Source organism: Rhipicephalus sanguineus, chromosome 11, assembly GCF_013339695.2.
Source record: "Rhipicephalus sanguineus isolate Rsan-2018 chromosome 11, BIME_Rsan_1.4, whole genome shotgun sequence".
In the NCBI taxonomy this organism is placed as follows: domain Eukaryota; kingdom Metazoa; phylum Arthropoda; class Arachnida; order Ixodida; family Ixodidae; genus Rhipicephalus; species Rhipicephalus sanguineus.
Window position 1 is genome coordinate 101,442,958 of NC_051186.1, and position 22,064 is coordinate 101,465,021.

The 22,064-nt window shown below is 42.9% G+C and overlaps 1 protein-coding gene across 1 annotated transcript in view; it reads right to left on the reverse strand.

Annotated features, from left to right (window-relative positions):
* Positions 1-1,427: 1,427 nt before the first annotated feature.
* Positions 1,428-22,064, reverse strand: part of LOC119373665 (maleylacetoacetate isomerase-like) — a 31,424-nt gene continuing 10,787 nt past the window's right edge. The window contains exons 4-7 of the mRNA XM_037643724.2: positions 21,868-21,948; positions 21,247-21,324; positions 13,434-13,560; positions 1,428-1,717 (exon numbers count right to left, since the gene is read on the reverse strand). Coding sequence (XP_037499652.1) covers positions 1,452-1,717; positions 13,434-13,560; positions 21,247-21,324; positions 21,868-21,948 — 552 coding nt within the window. The 3' untranslated portion in view covers positions 1,428-1,451. The remainder of the gene's footprint in view (positions 1,718-13,433; positions 13,561-21,246; positions 21,325-21,867; positions 21,949-22,064) is intronic.

Genomic DNA, 22,064 nt, shown 5'->3' on the forward strand with positions numbered 1-22,064 from the left:
TACAGGCCAGGGTGTCACGCAACTACGGTAACCTACCGACCATCAAAACCCGTACAATAATTGAAGCGGTGTGTAGTTTTGGAGAATGCAATGAAGAGTAAAAAATTAGATTCAGCTCCACTAACGTGAAACATGTGGAGGGGCGAAGCATGCAGTGTGCGCCGGTGTTTCAAAGAGCAAAATCACTGCAATGGGTAATGAGAGACAAAAGAAAGATTACGCACAGAGACCCGCCGTCGGCTTTTAGTCAACATGCACGCTGCAAATCTTTATTGTTCAATACGTACAAGAGAAATCTTCCGCAGATTAAGATCCATTGCCTATATATACGCGGTGGCCGGTGAACGTTGTGCAGAGCAAGCAGTCGGTTTTTTCCATCAAAATCGTGGCGTTGCGCAGGAGAGAATGATGCGTGCGAAAGTGGGAGAGAAGAGAGAAAGCGGGAGAGAAGAGAGAGAGGAGAGAAACACACGATTGTGCCTCCCGCGTGCGCGCTGCATACTTCCGTTGCCCCAAGGAAGTGTGGCGGCGCAGTGAAGCGCACTTACGGGCCCGCGCCCAGGCACGCCGCGAACGCTCAACATAAATTTTTCTTTCTCGCCTAAAACAAAAAACACTCCGATTAAACTTTCACAAATAAATCTCTTTTGTTTACTCTTCCAAATGAGACCAAGCGTGCATTTTTGCTTGGAACGCATCACCACTCTACAAGTGCCTAAACATGGGGCATTTCACACATTTTTCAATGTTTGCGCCCTTTCCACTTCGAAACTACTCGGTCATCGACTTCAATGCTTTTTTGACACGCTTACTACCAACTATCCAGCCATGTGATGTAGTCCTATTTTGTCTGTAATATTCGTAGAATTTTTAAAAAATAATCAAATTGGGCGCAGAATTGCAGCATTGCTTCACCACAAAGGACATCGTGAGACAAAGTAGTGGTCGTCAATGGGCGGTAATCAGGTAGCTCCATTCCTTTTCAAGTAAATGGCAGATATTTAAGGCGTTCCGTGAAGTATTGTATTTTTTAAAGCATTTTTTCGCAACCTATGTTTCACCCACTACGGAAAAATTCAAATCCCTGTAATAGACAAACATTTTTTTTCCAGAAAATACTTTCCGAGGGCGAAAAGTGCACTGATATAAACGTCCACAATTTTTTACAATACAATTGGAGAGGGTCGAGCGCAATGTTTGGGACGTTTGGCGTGGAATGACCCAAATGCTATTCACATGGGTTCCGAACCCAAATATCAGATGGGTTCTCTTTGGCACAGTTTCGATGTCCTCGCATTTCTACTTTATAATCCGGACAAACGAGGAAAATTTCAGCCAGGTTACGCGTTAAAAAAGAACGACATAGTCCATGAATGAGAAGGCCAGAAATATTTTAGAACTAGTTTATATTTTGATTGAAACTACACTTGAACACATATGACCTTTAAGCACTACTGGTCTCCCGGGCCTTTGAAAAGGTTGACGGTGTTGGGCACTCCAGTTGGAGGAGTGTCCGGCTGACATGACGGGTCGGCCTTCTGGACGAGCGGGTGTTGCTGGAGCGCCTCGTAAATCCGCCGCACGGTCGGGAAGGGTGTCACATCAACGCCGAAGCGGTACGCGTTGCACACTTGAGGCACGAGGCAGGCATCCGCGAAAGTCACCTCATCTCCGAAGCAGTACTTCCCAGCTGTCGCCGCAAAGATGGCTTCTAGTGCTGAAAGTTGTTTTTTTAGGAAACGTTTGATAACACAGACTACATGAACCAACTGTTTTGCTGCTAACGTCCACTGGTTATGCAGTTGACTAGATAGCCAGAATGGTTATCCAGTTGACCCAGCAGATATCCTCACGAAAGAAATGTACTTCAGAAATTTAACTGCTGTAGTGGGCTTTTCCAAATTACTCTTTTACACTTTGCTTTCCATAACACAAGTATAAGTATAGCTTAACCTCGTTATAAAAAAACGCTGATGTAGCAAACCATTCATTATAGCGAACTAAATACGACCTTTGTTTGGCCAAGCTTTATTTCGGCGAAATTTGTCTTTAATAACGCAACCATAAACGTGACAACAGCCATGGTACCGGCTATAATGAAGAGATATTTGGTTCGCACGAGGCTCGAAACTCAAGAGGTAGCATAAAAAGCAAAAAAATTCGGCAGATCCCACGTACCGTGGGAGTCGATGTAATGCGAAGCATGCGGCGGGAAGGTGACTATGGCGTAACTTTTTTATACTGAGCGACACGTCACAAAATGACGCTAGAGATTCGTACAAATTTTATACACACACATATATGTTGAACAGTCACACATGTGTTATATAACCAGTTGTTTACGGTTGGGTAACGCTCCCAACGGCAACGTGGGTATAACCAACACGAGAAGCGGTAAGCTGATATGTAGTGCTTATACTTGTCCCTTAGGATGGAGAACGCACGCAGGTTTCACGAACCCGTGTGCATGTGCGGAAGTTCTTGACAGTTCGTGAACAAGGTCATCATCACCGTGATCAGTGAGCACCAGCAGCTGGTCATGACTTGTTATAGGATACGGTCGTGATCGCGGTGACGAGGGGTCGATGTGTAGTGAAGTATGTGGTATAGTAGAGCATTTGGAATTCGTGGATGCGTCGGTCATTTCGTCGATAAAGTCTAAGTCGATAGAGCCGGCGACAAGTCGGAACCTGAAGCCACCCACCGCGTTGGTGAGGTATAGGCCGTCGAGGCTGGTAGGCCGGATAGTGCTACGTAGACCAAGATTAGTGGGTGGCGCTTGTCGTATTCGTAGACTACCTGGGCGTATGTGGTCTACGCTGCCTAGTCTACAAAGCGGCTGTCAATCAATCTGGCATCATTCTCGGTCAGCATGAGGCCATCGCCCAGCCTCGTGAGAAATGGCGAGGACACTTCGTCATTATGGCGGACGAGGTGCACTTAACGGTGCGGTGATGTGGATATCATATGTAACTTTCGGTAATGTATTCCTCCGGGGCCGAGCAATGCTTCACTATAGCTTGCTGAATCATAGGAATACAAATGTAATGTTTATTAGACTGCTATAAAAGCGGAGCCAACACTGGAACCACAGACGTTAATCTGATATGACGGCTGTAATCGTAGGAGTACACATCGTAATAATATCATGTAGTGCTCATTGCTTTCTTGTAAAATTAGTTAGCAAGCACCGCAACCACAATTGACGTTGCACCTGCACCGTTATTACGCCAGAGTAGGCTGTTTTTCCAAAGTAATTTATATACCTGGCGTGGCTCAGTGGTAGAACACCTGATCGCCACGCAGAAGGCTTGGGTTCGAGTCCTGCTGGGGTCCTAACTTTTTTTCTTTCAATTCGTCAAGTCAATGCTGCCGATGTTGGTTTTTTCTTAACGCTATCGCATTTAAGTTACCAATGTCTGTTGTCGCCGTTCCTGGGTAGATATGAACTGTCCATCAGCTGTGGCGCATACCCGTACACCGCGGCCCGTGGCAAACGGGTATGTGCCACACGTGTCTAGTGGAAAGTGTTTGACGACGTACGCGACAGGATTTTCACATTATTCATGTCATGACCCGACAATCATATTCGTCGAATCATCTTACCCTCCCACGCAAATTTTGGTCTACGCTAGGTTAAGGAGGCGATCATGAGAGCACCCAGACGTAGGCGGCTAGATAGATAGATAGATAGATAGATAGATAGATAGATAGATAGATAGATAGATAGATAGATAGATAGATAGATAGATAGATAGATAGATAGATAGATAGATAGATAGATAGAAACGGTCAAAGTGCCAGAGGTTCGCTAAGAAATGCTTCGCATTTAATAATTATTGAAAGACAATTCACAACAACGTTTCTTTTCAAATGTGGCCGTGACATTAAGAAATTGGGTGCAAATATGGTCACATCCTTCTGCAAACAAATTTAAATGCAGGCCTCTTTTCTCAAACGCATTGGTTCTGGTGTAATTCCGCCTTCTCATGTTTTGGTCTGTTAAGTTTCTAATGCCACGAGACAACAAGCAAGGATAACCTCGTTTATAGTGAGTTTGAAGCCTAGAATAACTAGCTTTTGTTATCTAGGATACTCGTGCGAACCAGATTGCAGATTTCTCAGAGCCGACATCTATCTATTTGTTACAGCGAATCATGAATATAACGAGCTCATTCATTTATTCATTCATTTGTCTATTTAAAAGTACCTTACAGGCCCCTAGAGACATCAATCAATCAATCAATCAATCAATCAATCAATCAATCAATCAATCAATCAATCAATCAATCAATCAATCAATCAAATTTTATTTTTCTTTCCTTTGAAAGAGGAGGCGGGACTAAAAGCCGCGATTACGGCTTGAGAGTGGTCCCTGCCTCCTTGTTTCTTGGCATGGCACAGCATGAGGGTGGATACATGGTGTATACATTGTGCATAGCGCACTGTTTACAATACTGTTTTTCGGAAATACAGTAAAGGGCACATTTCAATACAGAAGAAAAGATTACACGATGTGCTCTAACGAAAATATGAAGTGACACTGTAGAAATAACACAATTACAAAGTAAAAAGAAAAACTCAAACATACTTAAATGGACACTTGCATTACAGAACAGAATATAGTAATAATTTCATAATACACAGTTAACAACAACGCATCAGTGCGTGTAATATCCGTACACTTCATTAAGCCATTGTCGATAAGAAAAAACTAATTTCATTTCTTGAGCAAGAAAACAGGTCAAATGATTCATGATGTAACCTATTTAGTAAATGCGGAAGGGCATAAGATAAAGACTCTTTATAATAGTTAGCTCGTGGGGTGGGTATATGCCAGAATTCTTTGTTTCTTGTACGCTGTATGCATGTGTTTGGATGCAGGTTTGCGAGGTCAGCTATATATGTGTCATTCTGCCTAACTGATGATTTATAACAAAGTAACAATCTATTGTTATATAGTTGATACACTGGGAGAATATTATACTGTAAAAACCACTCTTTCGTGTGCTCATCATAAGGTAAATTTGCAATACTTATAGCTTTCTTTTGTAATCGATGTAATTTGGTCATGTTGGTAATGCCTGTGGTACCCCATACAAGATGGCAATACTGAAGCAGGGAAAGTACCAATGAGTTGTAAAGTAAAATTTTGATCTTTTCAGGAAGTATGTTTCGTAGTCTAGTTACTGTACCAACTGCAGAAGCAACTTTAGAACACAGGTAGTCTATATGTTTGTTCCAAGTTAAATTATTTGAAAAGAAAACACCCAGGATTTTAACGCTGTCAACAACATCTATGGTGTCATTTTCCATGTTTATATTATTTAATCTTGGAAGAATTTTGCCTTTGGGTGCGTATAGGACGACTTTAGTTTTTTTGTGTTTATTTTAAGGCTATTTGTGTCAGCCCACTCTTTAATTTTTGCAAGCGCACAGTTGGCCTTGCGCTCAGTATCAGCTGTTGATATGCCCGTAATGAAAACGGACGTGTCATCGGCATATGAAATAAATTGGGCATCCTCGTAGCAGAATACAATGTCATTCACATAAACTGTGAAAAGCAGCGGCCCTAAAATGCTGCCTTGTGGTACTCCTGCAAGTATTGACAGTAGGGATGATCTGTGATTGTTTACATCAATATATTGCGTTCTTTGGCTAAGGTACGATTTCAGTAGATCGTTTGCTATTCCACGTATTCCATACTGTTTGAGCTTGTAAAGGAGAATAGAATGGCTTATCGTGTCAAAGGCCTTTGAGAAGTCAATGTATATGCCTACAGCGTACTGCCCGGCACTGAAGGCCTGCAAAATTGTTTCTTTCTCAGCCAGCAGGGCAGTTTCAGTAGACCTGTGCTTCATGAAATCATGTTCGAAATCATTTAGCAATTTTTGGCTAGCGAGATACGAGGAAATTCTAATGTACACTATCGCTTGCATTCACAAAGAACATGATGTAAATCTTCTTGGACGTTTTCATTGGACGCACATTGGTGAGTCCGACAGCTTAATCTTGCTCCTGAAGTAGTTGGTGTATGCGACGTTCAGTCGGATGCGGTGCAAGCATGTTTCATCTTGCCTGTTTAGGTCTCGCGGCATATCAAAGTTACACGATGGGTCAATCTTGTAAAGTGGTCCATACTGGTGACTGGTGTCTCTGGTGTCAGAGAGACAGTCTCTGAAGGCAGCCTTGCATCTTCAACGGGGATCGTGCTTAGAGTTGCGACATGTTCTGGGCCCATGGCAAAGCAGCACCTGTGCGCTACGTGCCACGAAAGCGCTGTTGAATTTCTTGCGGGCCACGAGCCTGAACCAAACTTTGTACACTTGTGTGACTGTATGTGTTATGTGGTTATCACTGTATATATCATAATCGTCACCCAGCACCTGGAGTAGCATGTCAGGCGAACAGCCAGGCAAACATCTCCAGCTTCATTAAAATGTTTATCTATCTATCTATCTATCTAATGTACACTATTTTTTCGATACCTTTTGATAATACTGGCAAGATTGAGATTGGACGATAGTTATTTATAACTTTCTTATTTCCGCCCTTAAATACTGGTACAACACGAGCTTCTTGCATACCTCTAGGGAATACACCACTGCTCAGAATAAGGTTGTAAATGTAAGTTATTACTGGGCAAATTAAGTCGAGCACGTGCTTTACGGGCGTAATTTGAATTCCGGTAGAATCTATTGATTTTCCATTTTTAATAGAATTGATACACGAAAAAACCTCTTCACAATCGGTAGGTTGTAAAAACAGCGAATTTACGGTGCTACAGTTCAACAAACTTGTGTCAGTACGAATAGAGCTAGCATCAACATTGCTCGCTCGGCCTTGTTCAATAAAGAAGCGATTAAACGCGTTTACCATTTCTGTGCCGGAAAGTTCTTCGCCTGCAAGCTCTATACTGTGTAAAGATGTAGAGGCATTGTTGGGATTCAGGAGCCGTCCCAGTTTCTTCCATAACACGTCTGATTTGTTTAGACAGTCCCCCAAAAATATATTACTATAATACGTGTCCTCTGCCGTCTTTAGCTTAGAGTTAAGTTTATTACGGTATGCTTTAAACTCTTTAAGTCCTTCAAGATTCCTTGTTTTAACGAAACGGGCATATAATTGATTCTTGTGCCTTATCATTTGTAATATGTCATGGTTCATCCAGGGTTTCCGGGCCTTGCGCGGTTTGCGTACTTTCTTCAACGGAAAGCATATATGATATATAGTCTTAAAGGTATCTATAAAGTTGTTGTATGCTATATCACTATGATTTGATTCATAAGTACTTTGCCATGTCTGCTGACCGATGGAGCTGCGGAATTGCTTAAGTTGTCTTTGCGTGATTAATTGGGTGAAATGCTGTTCTTTTGGTATTTTGGATGTCCCGCAATTTTTACGTACTAGCATGAATATACCAAAATGGTCAGAGATGTCAGTGATAACATCATCTCCAAAAATTAGGTCACTATTTATGTTTGTTATAAATATGTCCAACAAGGAATCCCCTGTAGATGTGACTCTCGTTGGCCTTGTTATAGGACTTACGAATCCATTTGCTGATATGGTTGTCTCAAACTCATTTGAGATGCTCGTTGAAACCAGCAAGTTCACATTGACATCTCCTCCTAAAATTATCTCTAGGTTATTTGCATTACCATAGCGAAGAAAGCTATCAATAAATAAAAATTAGAGCTGTGCGTTTCCCGAAGGTGGTCTGTAACAGACAGAGAAGACTGTCTTTCCACTTCGCAAGCTGAGGATCTCATAATAATGAGTTGTGGTGGTAAATTCGTCAACGATTTCACATTCAATGGATTCCTTTATAAGTATACCGACGCCACCTCCCTTCTTCTCACTACGACTGGAATAAAATGACTGGTATCCAGGAAGATGAAATGTAGCGGACTGTTCTGTATACCAGGTTTCTGTAAACATTAGTACATCAAATGGTACCCCAAATATGTCGAGCATTGTTTCAATCTCATCTTCTTTGTTTGAAAGAGAGCGGACGTTAAGATGAAAAAATGAAAAACGCGGTTTGTTGACTGTCACTACTTTAATTTCGGTCGCCTGAAAGCCCATGTTGAATAGTACCACAAACAAAGAACAAAAGAGCCAACTAGAGAAAGAACGATTAGACTATTTTAGACAAGTCTTCAATGTGGGCAATGGTTATCACTTCCGACGTGTCTAACTTGCGGGCAAACATCTTCCCGTTTGACGGCCAAATATGCTTCCAGTTACATTCTCTGCGTTTGGCATTCGCCATTCCGAACAGACGTTTCAATGTCGGGCAAAGGTGTTCGTTTACGTATACTGGAACACGGGAGTCAAACGCGAGGTCAGCCGACGTCACCCTTTGTTTGCGGGCCCTTTGAAGGAAACTGTCACGTAAGGGGTTAACACAAGAAAATGTTACAACGTATACAGCGTACAAAAGCAACAGGCATACATACATAAAGAAATGAGAACAAAAAATATAATGTTACTGTAACATATGCGGGAACGTAGTGAACATTACGTTAGATTACATACAGGGCTCCGCTTTTTCAAACATCCGAAAAAATTCGATAAACATTTGCCGGTAAAATGTTTGGCAATTCGGATTTATTCGATATACTCCGATTTCAAGGGTCAATATGACCTAGACCGACGCCAACTCGCCCAACTTTTTATTATACTGGTTCCGTTCTTTATCGAAAGGGCAAGTTCTAAGCGCTGAATGATACATCTGGTTTGAGCTATTCAAAGTTCACCGCGCGTAGCTGTGTTAGGCGACGTAGTTGTACGTGCTCCGGCTCAGCTTCCTACATGCAGAAGCTTGACAAGGACTTGCAATTCTCCAACCCCGAATTCAAGGCGCTTCACTTCAAAGATCCGTGCCACCTACTCAACAAAGCTCTGTCGGATGGAATCAGGAAGAGCTCGTTTAACGTAGTTCACGATTTTGTTGTACACTTTCCTGCCCCGTTGAAGTCGTCGTGGGAGCTGCGCCGTCAGTTTGGTCTTGTGTGCTTCGCCATGGGCATGGCCATGAAGTCGCTGAAAACCGTACGTCCGTCGAGGTGGTTCTCCTTTTATGAAGCTCTAAAAGACATTTTGGACTACTGGCGCGCCATTTTGTCTTTCTTGGGAAGCGACTATCGCCTGAAGCTGCACACGATTTGCTCGTTAAGATGAGGTTTCTGAAGACCAATTCGTGTGCCGTGCTCTCAATCATTAAGGAATTTGAGGCAGAGAGTACCCTGGCACACCAAGTTTATCCCATACTGGGGGTTCGTTTGCACGCACTCATCAAGCAATGGCGGGATCCAACCGAGGTCTTCGCATCAGATGTCACAAGTCTGTTCGCCCTCCTTGTCGAGAATGAGCGCTTAACGACTGTCGCCGAAAAGTGGAGACAGACATCTGAGAGGAACCTGTGCGATCAACTCCAGCACAGCAAAGAATCGTTTTGGTACTGTGTTCAAATTACTGTGTTCAATATTTAACAAATTCTCAAGATTGGATTCACCCATAGAACTTATGAAAACTAACCATATTGAACCACTCGAGATGAGAAGACAAAAAAAGAGAGTGGAATTTCTTAAACTGCTTTACACGAATAATTCACCACTAGACTCATCTCTATATCTATCACCCCTATTAACCAGACCCACACGCCACCATAGACAAGATGCATTAACACCTTACTTCGCGAGAACAAACATATTTAAGAATTCTTTTTTCCCTCGTACTATAACCGAATGGAATTGTATAATTGAATCAGCATCATAATCCTCATTATTATTGATTTGTTTTATAGCGTTTTGCCGGACATATTGACTCTATTTCTGTAATATTGTTTTCTTTCCTTTGTTCTTACCAACTTTTTTTCCAAACGTGTTCAGTGTTGTACCATTTTTTTGACCTCCCTGCTTGGACTACGTGTCCGCAGTATTTGATAAATAAATAAAAAAAGTAAATTGTGAATCCAAAAGTGAAGCGTGAGCTGCCCTGCGCGTTCCAAACCTATGCGCCTATTTTGCAACTACTGCTTCTTGAAATTGACGACATGAGCCAGCTCCTGGGTGTTTTTGCCAACCTTCAGTGCTATGAAATATGTGACATTGCTGAACCCCTGTCGTTTTGGAGACTTCACAATGTCCAGCGGCCAGTGCTTTCTCGCTGAGGGCTGCGTCTTCTGGCACTTCCTATATCAAGTGCTAACGCTGAAAGGACATTTTCGAAGCTGAGGGTCGTCAATCCAAAGGAGCGCGTTTCGATAACTGATACTAACCTTGCAATGTATGCTTGTGTGTTTTACAATATGCTTTAAGATAAGGTTGGTATACGCGCAAGTACAGGTGTTCTGTGTTCACGTATTTCAGTTGTGCATATGTTTTACAGCGACAGCTATTATGGGATCATTTCACCGGCCGTTTTTGGCGCCGTAGTTGTCCGCCGCCGCCGGTGTCCGTAACCAGTATCGCTCGAAATAAGAAAAAAAAAACGAAATAAGAAAAAATTTCATGATGGAACGAAGTTCGAACCTGGGCCCTCTGCGTGGGAGCCCAGTATTCAACCTCTGAGCCATGCCGGTGCTTGAAACTGCTTTGCAAAAAGGTCCTATACAGGATTCATGTCGGGAAGGAACCACATTAGCATGTGCAATATATATAGTGTGGTAGAAGAGTAAAATAAGCACCAAGCGTCGCACAACGCGAATTCTGTAACCAGGCGTCACGCAATGCGAATTGCACAACGAGAAGGTTGTTGAATGCTTCCAACCCATTACAAAGGGCTCTGCCATAATTCTTCATCGTCATCAGGCACAGCATCAACAAAGTGCGCATAATGCCTTATATGCGTTTAGCAGGTACCAACGCTCTCTGTAGAATGACGAAAAATGGCACAGTGCCTACTGCCCTACTTCTAAAAAATTAGAATGATTTATAGCGTAGTGGGTTCCTCGCAAGTGCATTTGTATTGGTTGCCAATGAAGCCCATAAGCGCATGATCCACTTCCTCGGAGTCTCAGTGAAATTACAATGATTTATAGCAAAGTGGGTTCCTCTCAAGTGCACTTGTATTGGTTGCCAAGGAAGCCCATAAGCGCGTGATCCATTTCCTCGGGGTCTCAGTAAAGTTTTTCGCCTCCCCCCGTCTCTCTCCCACGTCAACGTATGTTATACAGCATGACGGGAGAGGGAAATAGCGACCGGGCGTCACCCAATGCAAATTACATAACTGGTGGGCCGTTTAATGATTCCAACCCATTACAAAGGGCTGAGCCATAATTCTTCTTCGTCATCAGTCGTCGCGTCAACAAAGTGCACATAATGCCTTACAGACGTGTGGCGCCTCGCTTCTCCGCAGAATGACGAATAATGACTTAGTAGGTGCTTTTCAACTTCAAAAAAATTGTTATTTATGGCGTAGTGGGTACCTTTCTGGTGTACTTGTATTGTAGCCCCAAGAGAGCTTAACGGGCTCTAGAAACGCCGCTCTTCCAGCTTTCGCTGTGACTGTGCTGCGGTTTCAGCGCAGGCCTGGCGTTTTCTTGTGCATTCAAACGTTCCAGAAAAAATAATATGTGCTTCGTGTGTTTTGATGTTTTAGTATTCAGATATGAATTGATCTAGAATTTCGCGTTTTGCGAATAATGCAAAACTTCGAATTTCGGAGAATTGGGGATTTACAAGAAATTAACTCAGATAAACGCCGAATTTCCGCCAAAAATATTAACAGCAATTAACGGAGCTTAATTTACATACAATAAGGAGAAACGAGGAAACACGCACTTTGAACTAAGACAGCTCATGTACACAATATAATGTGGCACATAAAAGTACGAACAATGTAATTACGGAATGAACGCGGCATAACTTGCCTTTTACCAAAAACAGTTACCGTAAATTTGTGCACAAATAACATTGTCCTGATGCTACTTCATTACAACGATGTTGGACTGTTTATAAGTGCCCTTGCTTTTCAGCCTCATCATAGTGCAGCCACTGCAGCTGCAAATTAAGCCTACAAGCCTGTTCGTGGCAACAAAGCTCCTCAGACAGTGAGACAACACAACACATCAGAAACAAAGCTAATAAAAAGAGCCTACGTTGTATTCTCAAGCCCTCAAGTGTTGCCAGCTTCACCAAAGCAACCTGCTTTTGTGTAGTCAGGACATTTTAAACCTGTAATAACAATCCGTTCAGTGTTTCACATCCATCCCATTTTCCATACCCCTTCCGAGCACAGTATGTGCAATGCCAGATTCGTGTTGTTAAGGTACCGCGACTCGTGGGACTGTTTCACATTGAAGGCTACTGTCCCACGTCCCACAAAAATACGGAAATCTGCAAAAATGTCTCGCACTTCACACCCTATTATTATTGTTTCGCAGAATGCTTTGATTTCAGCAAGATCTGCCCCCCCGCTTTGCAGATGTACGTGTTACCTGCAAGCGCTCCAAGCTTCCGTTCAGTTACTCTATTTCGCTGTTTCCAGTTGACAGAATAATGTGCCAGAAAATGTCTCGGCAAAAGTAAAAAAACTAATCATAAAATATTGCGGTTGACATCTTATCCCTCCCATCCGGACCTATTGTCCCGCATTTCGCTAGCATTAAGGTGGTCCCCCCAGGTATGTTATCAGCCATAGCACACATTACATTGTCATGGTATTATCTCAAACTTTTCTCTTTCAGTTCAGGGTACTTCCGATTACACCTGTGCAACAAGTCGGAATAACACATGCACGTAACTTGTTTTCACGAAGCCAGTTGAAACGCACATGAGAAGATGCTTGCTTTAAGCGTCAGCTTAAAATCTTTAGTTGGTTTCCGCAAGGCGTTACACCAGGCATTTTTTTTTTCACGTGGCCAGATAGTTGCTCTTCAAGTGTGCTAGGCTCAAATAGTATATGCTCACGTCCACTGTTCACGTTTGGATTCCAAGTTCCGCCAACTCGGATAAAATCACCGAGGTACCTTCTTGTTTACGTTTAGATTCCATGTTCCATTAACTTAAATAATATCACCAAGGAATCTTCCTGTCCACGTTTGCATTCCATGTTCCGTAAACTCTAATAAGATCACCGAGGAATTTTTCTTTTTACGTTTGGGATTCCATGTTCCGTAAATTCCAATGAAATCACTAAGGGACCTTCGAGTTTGCGTTTGGTGTCTATGTTCCATAAGCTGTTATAAAATCACCGAAAAACATCAATCCTTTGTCCATTCCACAGGTGTACGCTTTTTCCCAATTCCGAAGATTCAAGAAATTCGGTGAAGCAAAATCACTGTACGAAGGGAGTCATCAGCTGCTTATACGGGAACCTGTTGTCATCAAGCCGGTCTTCACGTTGTCAGAGCACGGCGCCAACGCGTAAAACATATGGTCATTCATCCCAGTTGTCCCAGTCGAGTTCCCGGTTTTCACGCTCACCAGTAAAACCACGATTGATGTTGCGGTCGGCCCACTTCTTCCATTCCACCTTGCCAAGGATAGGGATCAGCCCGATGCTCTGCAGAGGCTGGACACCGGAAACCAGGAGCTCGACGACCTCTCGACACTGTAAGGTAGTCGTGCTACCGTTTAGCTACGGCAAACTTCTGCTTAATTCGGGGAAACCTTGGGTACTACAACAAGGAAGGGTACTAACATTGGGAACCAGCATTTTTTACGACACCCGCCCCCCAAAAAAAAAGGGTGTTAACTCAGGGAAAACTCTTGTGCTATACCACCCTGAAAGGGTGCCAATTCGGTGCAAAAAATATGCCCTTTTTCGACATGCTACCACCAACGCATCCATAAAAAAAGACGCTGAAAAGGTGTTAAATACAGCTTGTGAACAGAATCACGTACAGTCATAATAATAAAAAAAAAACTTGGAGGACGCTTGAGCTTCGGCTTCAAGATTAGAAAGCGATAGCGTACTCAGACCCCTTGCGCATAGCATTCTCAAGTGCTAGCCTATCTTCGGTTTTGGGTGCATGCCTGAACCGTGCCGTGAGGAAACCAATGCCTTTGCACGTAACATTGGCCGTTTCAAACTATCCTCGAATGTCTATACCAAGTACACTAAGAAAAAATCGAGTATTTGGGAAGTATTTATGCCACACAACAATAATCGTCATCTGGCTTGCTCGCGTTTCCTTTCTTGGAAACCCATCCTTCTTGAAAACGAAGCATTCTTATGCTGTCATGCTGATAGCGCGCACGCCGTTCGTGGCCGGGAAGTGCTGGGACCGCGGTGATAACGCGAGGAAAGTACGCGAGGTGGATGACGATTATTGTTGTGTGGCAGAAATACTCCCCAAATACTGAATTTTTTCTTAGAGTCTACAGTTGTTAAGTGCCCACTACGTCATAATTCTTCCTTTTGCGAATCGGCGAAGGGCCCACTACGCGTCCGTAAGGCAACGCACGAACCTATGAAGCTGTTCACTTTGTTGATGCTTTTGCTGCTGGTAATGATTATATACGTCGGAGCGCTTTGTAATAGGGGTGCTTGAAAACACCCACTCGCTGAGCACTTCGCATGTTTTGACGCCTGGCCCCATTCTACGCTTCTGCCACGCAATATTACATGCATTAAGGGTAAGCCTACCACAGCATGACATACAGATATAGATATTATTTCGAAGCATTTGCAAGAAATAGTGTCACTCTGTGGTAGAACAACCGCTTGCCACGCAGACGGCCTGGGTTCGATTTTTATTGAATCCGGAAATTTTTATTATTTATTTTACTTGTATCTTTCACGATTATTCATATAGTGTTTTTTTCCGAAGCACTTTCACGAAACCTCGTCTTGGTGAGGTGTTCGGCCTCGCCACGTTTCCTGTATAACACGAATTGAAGTCTCGCTGTCGTATTGCACTTAGAAACGCTTGAGCGCTTAGTGTCGCTATGTGATTGTACTTCTGTTTCATTTTATTTGCGGCCTTTAGTGTACATTCTTATACTTACTTCAATAAATACCATGAAAGAAGAAAAAAAGAACTGGCTTTGTGGTAGCACTTGCCACGCAGACACGCAGACGGCCTCGGTTCGATGCTCACTCGAGTCCGAACATTTTTATTATTTATTTTATTTTCATCTTTCTCGATTTTTAGTAACGGTCAAGAGGATGATTTTTTGCTCACAACCAACGGCGCCTTCACCGACGCCTACACTGACGCCGGCACCGGACTTTCTGCGAAACGAGCTCTTTAACGCTATCGCGTTAAGACTAAAATCCTTTTTTTTACGTTCGCAGCCCAGGAATACTAACAGCACCAGAGTAAGTGCACAAATACATCCAACGTGTTGCTGTGAAGTAATTACACGTAGCGTGCTCGTGAAATTGTTGAAAATCTTATTTTTTGCTAAGATTTGTTTATAGGGTTTAATGTCATAAAATGACTTGCGTTATACAAGACACCGTAGTGGAGAGCTCTATAATTTCAACGAACTGGGGTTCTTTAACATGGACTGAAATAACATAACTTTTCTGCTAATGCCATGACCTTCGATTTACTTGAAAGGGTAGAAGCGCCCTATGCTTTTTTTTGTTTGTGAAGTTTATTGGTTCTGTTCTCGCTTTCACTACTTCCTCAAGTTTGTCGTCTCAATGAAAAAGATTCTACACATACAGCATAGGTCATGATAACGCAATTGTTATTACAACCATAATCGTTAGCATATTGAGACAGTAGAAGCGTATTTTTCATTAAAAAAAGGAAAGTTTTCATCAGCAAGGAAAATGCTTACGCACACGTAGAATTGACGCCACATTTCTCAATGAACGTAGCAACAGATCATTTATGTCCGTATAATGTCATTTATGTGTGTACAATGTGCAATATAGATTTGAACATCGGTTTATGAAAAATTTGCGATCGATTTCAACGTGCAAGAAAAGTAAAGTACCTGGCTAGTTCGCGTGTACTTGTTCTATGACATAACTTACTGATGCCTCCTGGTCCTTAGAGAAATAACGCTGCTACATGTTGAAGCGTGGTGCCCTCTGTGAACAGTGGCCTGGAGTACAGATTGGTTAGTGTCACTGAACAAAATATGGCCTCCAAGATTGCTGGTGTTGCCAAACATATGCGACTCGAAGCTAATCTTGCACAATTTCCCAAAGGGCAGAGTATCATTATCGAACGAATGCGTTTCTTTAAAGGGGCCACGACAGCAAATTCTCGATCATTATTTATGTTATGTGGGTTTAGCCTTGTGTGTTCTTAGACAAGCTGGCGAAATTTTAGAGCGTTTGGTCTAGCACTCCATTTTAATTTATTATTTTTATAAACACGTGAGAAACCTGAAAGTTGGGCAAGAATGACGCACTCGCGAGCCGTAACGTAGCTTGCTGTGCGAGCGCCTGCATTCCGGCGAATGATTTTATTCCGTGGTCAGAGCCGGGCATGAAATCGAGCTATTTCAGCTTTCTTCATCTTGGCATTGAAACGGAACGGTTTAAGGCGGCAGAAATTTTGGTAGAAGACGACGGCTTCGCTTTATGAAGCACACGACGTCACACACGCCATGGTAAAATCACCTGTGGTGGGTGGGGTTTCTAGCGAGCAACTTACAGGGCTCATTTACAGTGACCCATCAATTTACATCCAGTTTTCAAATAGGCGTAAGTGCAATGGACCCTTGACTACTGTTTTTCGCTGAAAACTGCAAATTGATGGGTGACCGTGTTATGGCCCCTTTTTCCATCTCTTTAATGGGACCCTAAAGAGAAAATTCAATCGGTCTAAAAAGCTTTGAAAGAATCATTTGCGAAACTCTGTTCTCATCCAATATTCCGAAAATGAGCTCATTTTCCAAAAAAAAAAAGGAAGACGGCGAAGGCCCAATATAAATTTTCTGAATTTCTCGTCAAAACCTACCACAGCTATTGTGATGTCATAAGCGTCGAAGTATTTCAACAGCATTTTCGCATTATACGTTTCCTGGCTATTCAGACGTTTTCTTTGCACAATACCATGAAAAATGTAAAGGGGATCTACTGAAGTAACACGGAGTGCTGATCCTGATGAGGTGTCACAGTCGAGGCAACGTGTAATAACAAGATGCTGTAAGGATACATCATAGCATTTTGTTATACGCCTGTTTCCGCGTCACCATAATTGAGGCTCTTTGAACTATGACCTGCGGTATCGCATCCACTCAAGGATCCCCTCACTCCATGAAAGCCGTCGAAACTGTGAGGCTGATGCAACCCCCCCCCCCCACCTCGTCAAGCAAATTTTCTTTCTAGGCCTTCTTTTTCTAGTACTCGCAAGTATTTCTACGTTTCAAAGTGTTTTCTAAGTACTTCGGTGTTCTATCATTGCTCTTTATTTCACACTCTATGTTAACCTATGGAGCGGCCATATGCTCATTCACGGCGGCCCTGTAATGCTACGGTAGCGTTCGTGGCCCGTTCCACCGGCCCACACACTCACTTGCCCAAAAGCGCGTAGTAATATCACGGCTGTGCTGGAACGCAAGCAGAATTGCAGGCGCTGCAGCTGTGCATGACACGCCCACCTCGCCACTCCCTCCCGAGCCTGCTTGTAGCAGACAGCTGCATTCTAACGCGCTTTCCGCCGAGCGTCACCCTCGCCACTCCATGAAAATAATTCAAATAGCGCCAGTTTGTGTCAGTGTACAGCCACGTCCTTTCTCGTGCGCTTTGTAGGTTGCAAGTGAAGTTGGCTGGGGTGCGAAGTTTCTGGACGGAAAGAGGGCCTCGTGCAATTCTCCCGCTAGAGCACCTGAGGGCGCTGCGGTTCTAAGCGACGCCGTAGGAAAGCTCCGTGAAATAAGGAATTTGAAAAAATAATGATAAATGCCACAACGTAATGTATACAGAAGGAAGTTGCGTATTTTCGTGGTGTCGACAGTTTAAAAATGTACGGCGTGCATTCAATAGCTACACGAACGTACTAGCTACTGATGGCAGTGCCGCTTCAAACTCGGCGGTGCTAAGAAACTCTAGTTTTCAAGCGCGACACATTAGCTTGTTATAAGGTCGTGCAAGTACCATCTTGTTTTTCTGCTTCCAGGTTGTTTACTCGATCGGTGCATGGTGTGTAGTCGGACGCGCTTGAGCTTGTTGTATGGTGTTTCTGCATGATTCCTGTACCCCGACCTCCTCGCTACTGGTAGCAATAAACAGATTTAACATGATAAACACGCTGTTTTCACTGCACCGCTAAAAATCCGTGGTTTTCTGGTGGACACCCTAGAAGCGCTGCTGCATCTGGTGGCAGAGAAGGCAGAGGCGAAAATACGCAGTTGGCGCTACTTCATATTTTTCACAGACTTTACCTCGCTCTTCGCCGAGCTCTCCTCCACCGAGCCTGAGTGTTAAGGCGATATCACGCGAGCAGATCTACGCCACGAACAACAGAGGGTCGACTAAGAGCGGCTTCGCTCTTAAAATAAGAAGCAACAAATTAAAATAAATGTGAACTAGTGGTCCGATACACGGCTAGCAGTTCGAGTATGCATCCGCGGTAGCGTCAGCTCAAGTGGACATTTTAAGACGCACACCCGCTGTCTCCGTAAAAACGCCTCTCTTTTCCTGGACAAATAGCTGCCGTCTCCGGTCAGCCAACTATGATTGCTACACAGATTGCAGCCTCGTCAAGCCGTGGCTGTTCTTTTAGTGAGCGTGTTTTCCTTTCGTTGCAGTTTCAATGCGCGTGCAGGTACAGATAGGACGCCCCACAACAGGCCACCATTCGCATAAATTGTCCCCGCAAACGCGCGCTTAGATAAGCGTTCCGAGTGCGCAGTCTTGAATTGTCTCACACGTCACCCTTGCACCACGCGAGCGCTTGCCTAATCTGCCGTTTTTTTTAAAAGGTCAAAGCACTGCATCTTTTTATTACCTCTTTTTCACGGATGTGTTTACAGCTGTTGCTGCGCTTTGCAATTGTCAAAGCACAGCTGCTTCTATGGGACGCTAATTGTGTCTAACATTAGCGTAAAACTAGATTGTAGATGGGTGTGAGCGAATGAAAACTTGTAAATGTTTACTCAGGCAATCGCTACGGTTGGAAGAAAGAGTATGTCAGTCAGTAATACAAAACTATTGATAACTTGAAAATTGTTGTTTAAGCCATTGATCAAAAAACTTTTTGTATGCTGCTGCTATCTGTAGTGCCAGGGCGAAATATATCGTAATACTAGCAATAGCGCTTGGAATATACAAAGTTACAGTTTGCGTTATGGAAATATTTCACTAGGATATTATCAAACTGTTACGTCGCCTATAAACATTGATATCAATAGTTACGCACTTCATGCCTACTGACATTGCTATAAATTTCACGATCACTGACCAAGAGTAACACTCTGTTTATGCAACAGGTAACAGGAAAAGACGTTTATGATGTTTATGAGTGGCAGGTGGCATCATTTCACGTTATCAGAATGCTGTTGACAGCACTATCAACCGTTATTGTACCACTTATAGAAATTACTCAACAATGTATGAATCTATAATAGCTTTGCATCGCTAATGTCAGTAGCCCTTTCGTAGAACTCATTAAGAGAGAAGTCAGCTATCTTGAGGAGATGAGCACATGGCAGTTTATATTATTAGCTTTTTTTTAAACATTACATCCCACATAGATGCCTTTTTTTTGTTTGAAGTTTGAGTTTATTTATACAATAGACAAATACGTAGATCTAGTACACAGACAAACGTCCCAACGTGTTAATACTGAAAACGGTATGCTAGAACCCTGCGGAATTATTAGCTATATAATGGCATACGGTGTACATATACACGGATGAACGCCATAAAATAAGGAGAATAAATTTTAAAGTAAAAAAATGACTTGAGCGTCCTGAAATATTATTCGCCTGCAAATAAAACACTCTCTCTAAAACGCAACTGGCTTGCTCTATCAATAATTTGGAGCGCGAGTGTGAGTGTCATTCGCAGCTCTCCAACTTGCAAGCAAATGACCCTTCGCATATTCGCTGTATTCTTCTTTAACACCCTCACATCTAGAAAACATCGAGCTTTAAGCTCTCATGTCATTCTTGGAGATAAGAAGTTAGACGGGGAAAGATACGCCAAGTACAGAGCGACGAGACATAGCATCTACAACCCACTTTTGCCACGAGGCACATACATGCAGTGCTATGTAGGCAGGAGTGCTGTTATTGCACAAAAGTGTCTGACAAGAGTTCCACAGATTGTTGGAGTTTTCTTTCAACATTGTCATGCGAATTGTTCGGCACTTTAAGCTAAAAAATTCCGGCTGACCGTCTCATCTTGTAAAAACTGAGCAGAAAAACACGACTTTGGTATAAAAAGCATTTCCCAATGGAGGATAAAACATCATGCACACATTGTCATTTGATGTGTGTTACCTCAAGATTTTACAAATATAAACGGTCATTGTGCTGCAGTAAGATGTGAGAAGTATAACACAACGCTTCATGTGTCCTACCGCAACGTGTCACAAATATAACATAGTCCTTGATGTTTGCTACCGCTAAATGTGACAAATATACCACAGAGATCCTCATAACACAACAATGCAGTGAGCGGACGAACCTTATGCAACACACCACTTGTTAAAAACATTGGAGATGAGACGTTATTACGTGCACCTAGCACACGCTACTGTTATCACAAACGGTATGAGTGTGTTCCATGTGTATGTCCTATTCCAAGTCGACAGAATACGACTTCACTTCGACGAGACTTTGATGTGAGTAACCAGTTTCGAAACTGCGGTTTAAACACATGAAGTTTGCTGTGCACCATCTCGTCTCACAGGCGCTGCCAGTGGCTCCTACGTCGTTGTTAATACGAAAGGCGTCAGATCTGTGACAGAGACAGCTATGAAAGAGTTTGTCCCTCTTGTAACTATTGTGACAAAACTCCATTCAAATCTGTTCAGCAATTGTCTCATGCAGTAATGTCCGCATTCCATATCGGCTTGTACGTGGAAGTCAGAATTGACGTCCACGTAAAGCACCTTCTTAACCTTAACTTGCCTTACCTCAGTGACACACGTTATCACCAGCGCATGATTAATTTTTGGATTTTAGCCTCCCAAACGAGTGATATGATTTTGAGAGACACCGTAGTGGATGGCTCGGGAAATTGCAACCGCCCGGGGTTCGTTAGTGTGCACCTAAATCTAAGCACACGGACCTGCAGAATTTTGCCTCCATTGAAATGGTCGCTGCCGCCGGGTCAAAAACGCATTAGAAGATCACAGAGGGTGTAAAGTTGTGGGTTCACCTTAGCTCTCAGGTAAGAGTCTGCGGGCAGCATCCTTGGCTCTGGATACTTCTCCTCCAAGTACTCCATGATGGCCACCTGAGCATGATACATTGATAGCTTATTGTTATTATTCCTATTATCTTTATTGTTGGTGGCAGTGGTAGTGATGGCACGTAGATTTGCCCAACATTCATGCATAGCTCTTCAGACAATCGTATCATTGCTTTATTTGCTAGTTTATAAGTTTACAATCAATCTCTTCATTAACATATGCAACAGGAGTCATCAGTGCACACAGGCATAGCCATTGCAAATAGTTGCACTTATGAACGCAGCATTGCGCCGGAACTGATTCATATCCAAGGTAGCAAGGTCAGCTGAGCCCATGAGAATGGAGCTCGGGTAAGACCAATTACTGCTATATATCATTCCTTGCTGGCTAGACTGCTTTTTATGCTTCATAGATATTAGCGCAAGATTATCATCTGGCGTTTTTTGTAGCAAGCTCTCTAATTTTTACAATGACATTCAAAATATCATGTGCCCGCACATGCTGAATTGATAAATGAAAGATCGTCGAATGAAAGATTGATGAATGGAGATTTTTAAGAAAGGAGGACAGATAATGTTGGACCATACCGATTGGCTGATGGGCTTTCCATCGACAAGCAAGACTGGAACCTGGCCCATTGGGTTCATTCTTTTGAACTTTTCGGATTGCTGAAAGCAAAAGTGAAATGTAGTGGTCATTATTGTGACATCGGGCTTCTAAAAGCGTAGCACTTAGAAAAGCTTTAGGGTCCCCTTACGTGGTTAGATCGCAAGCTTTGGTTGTA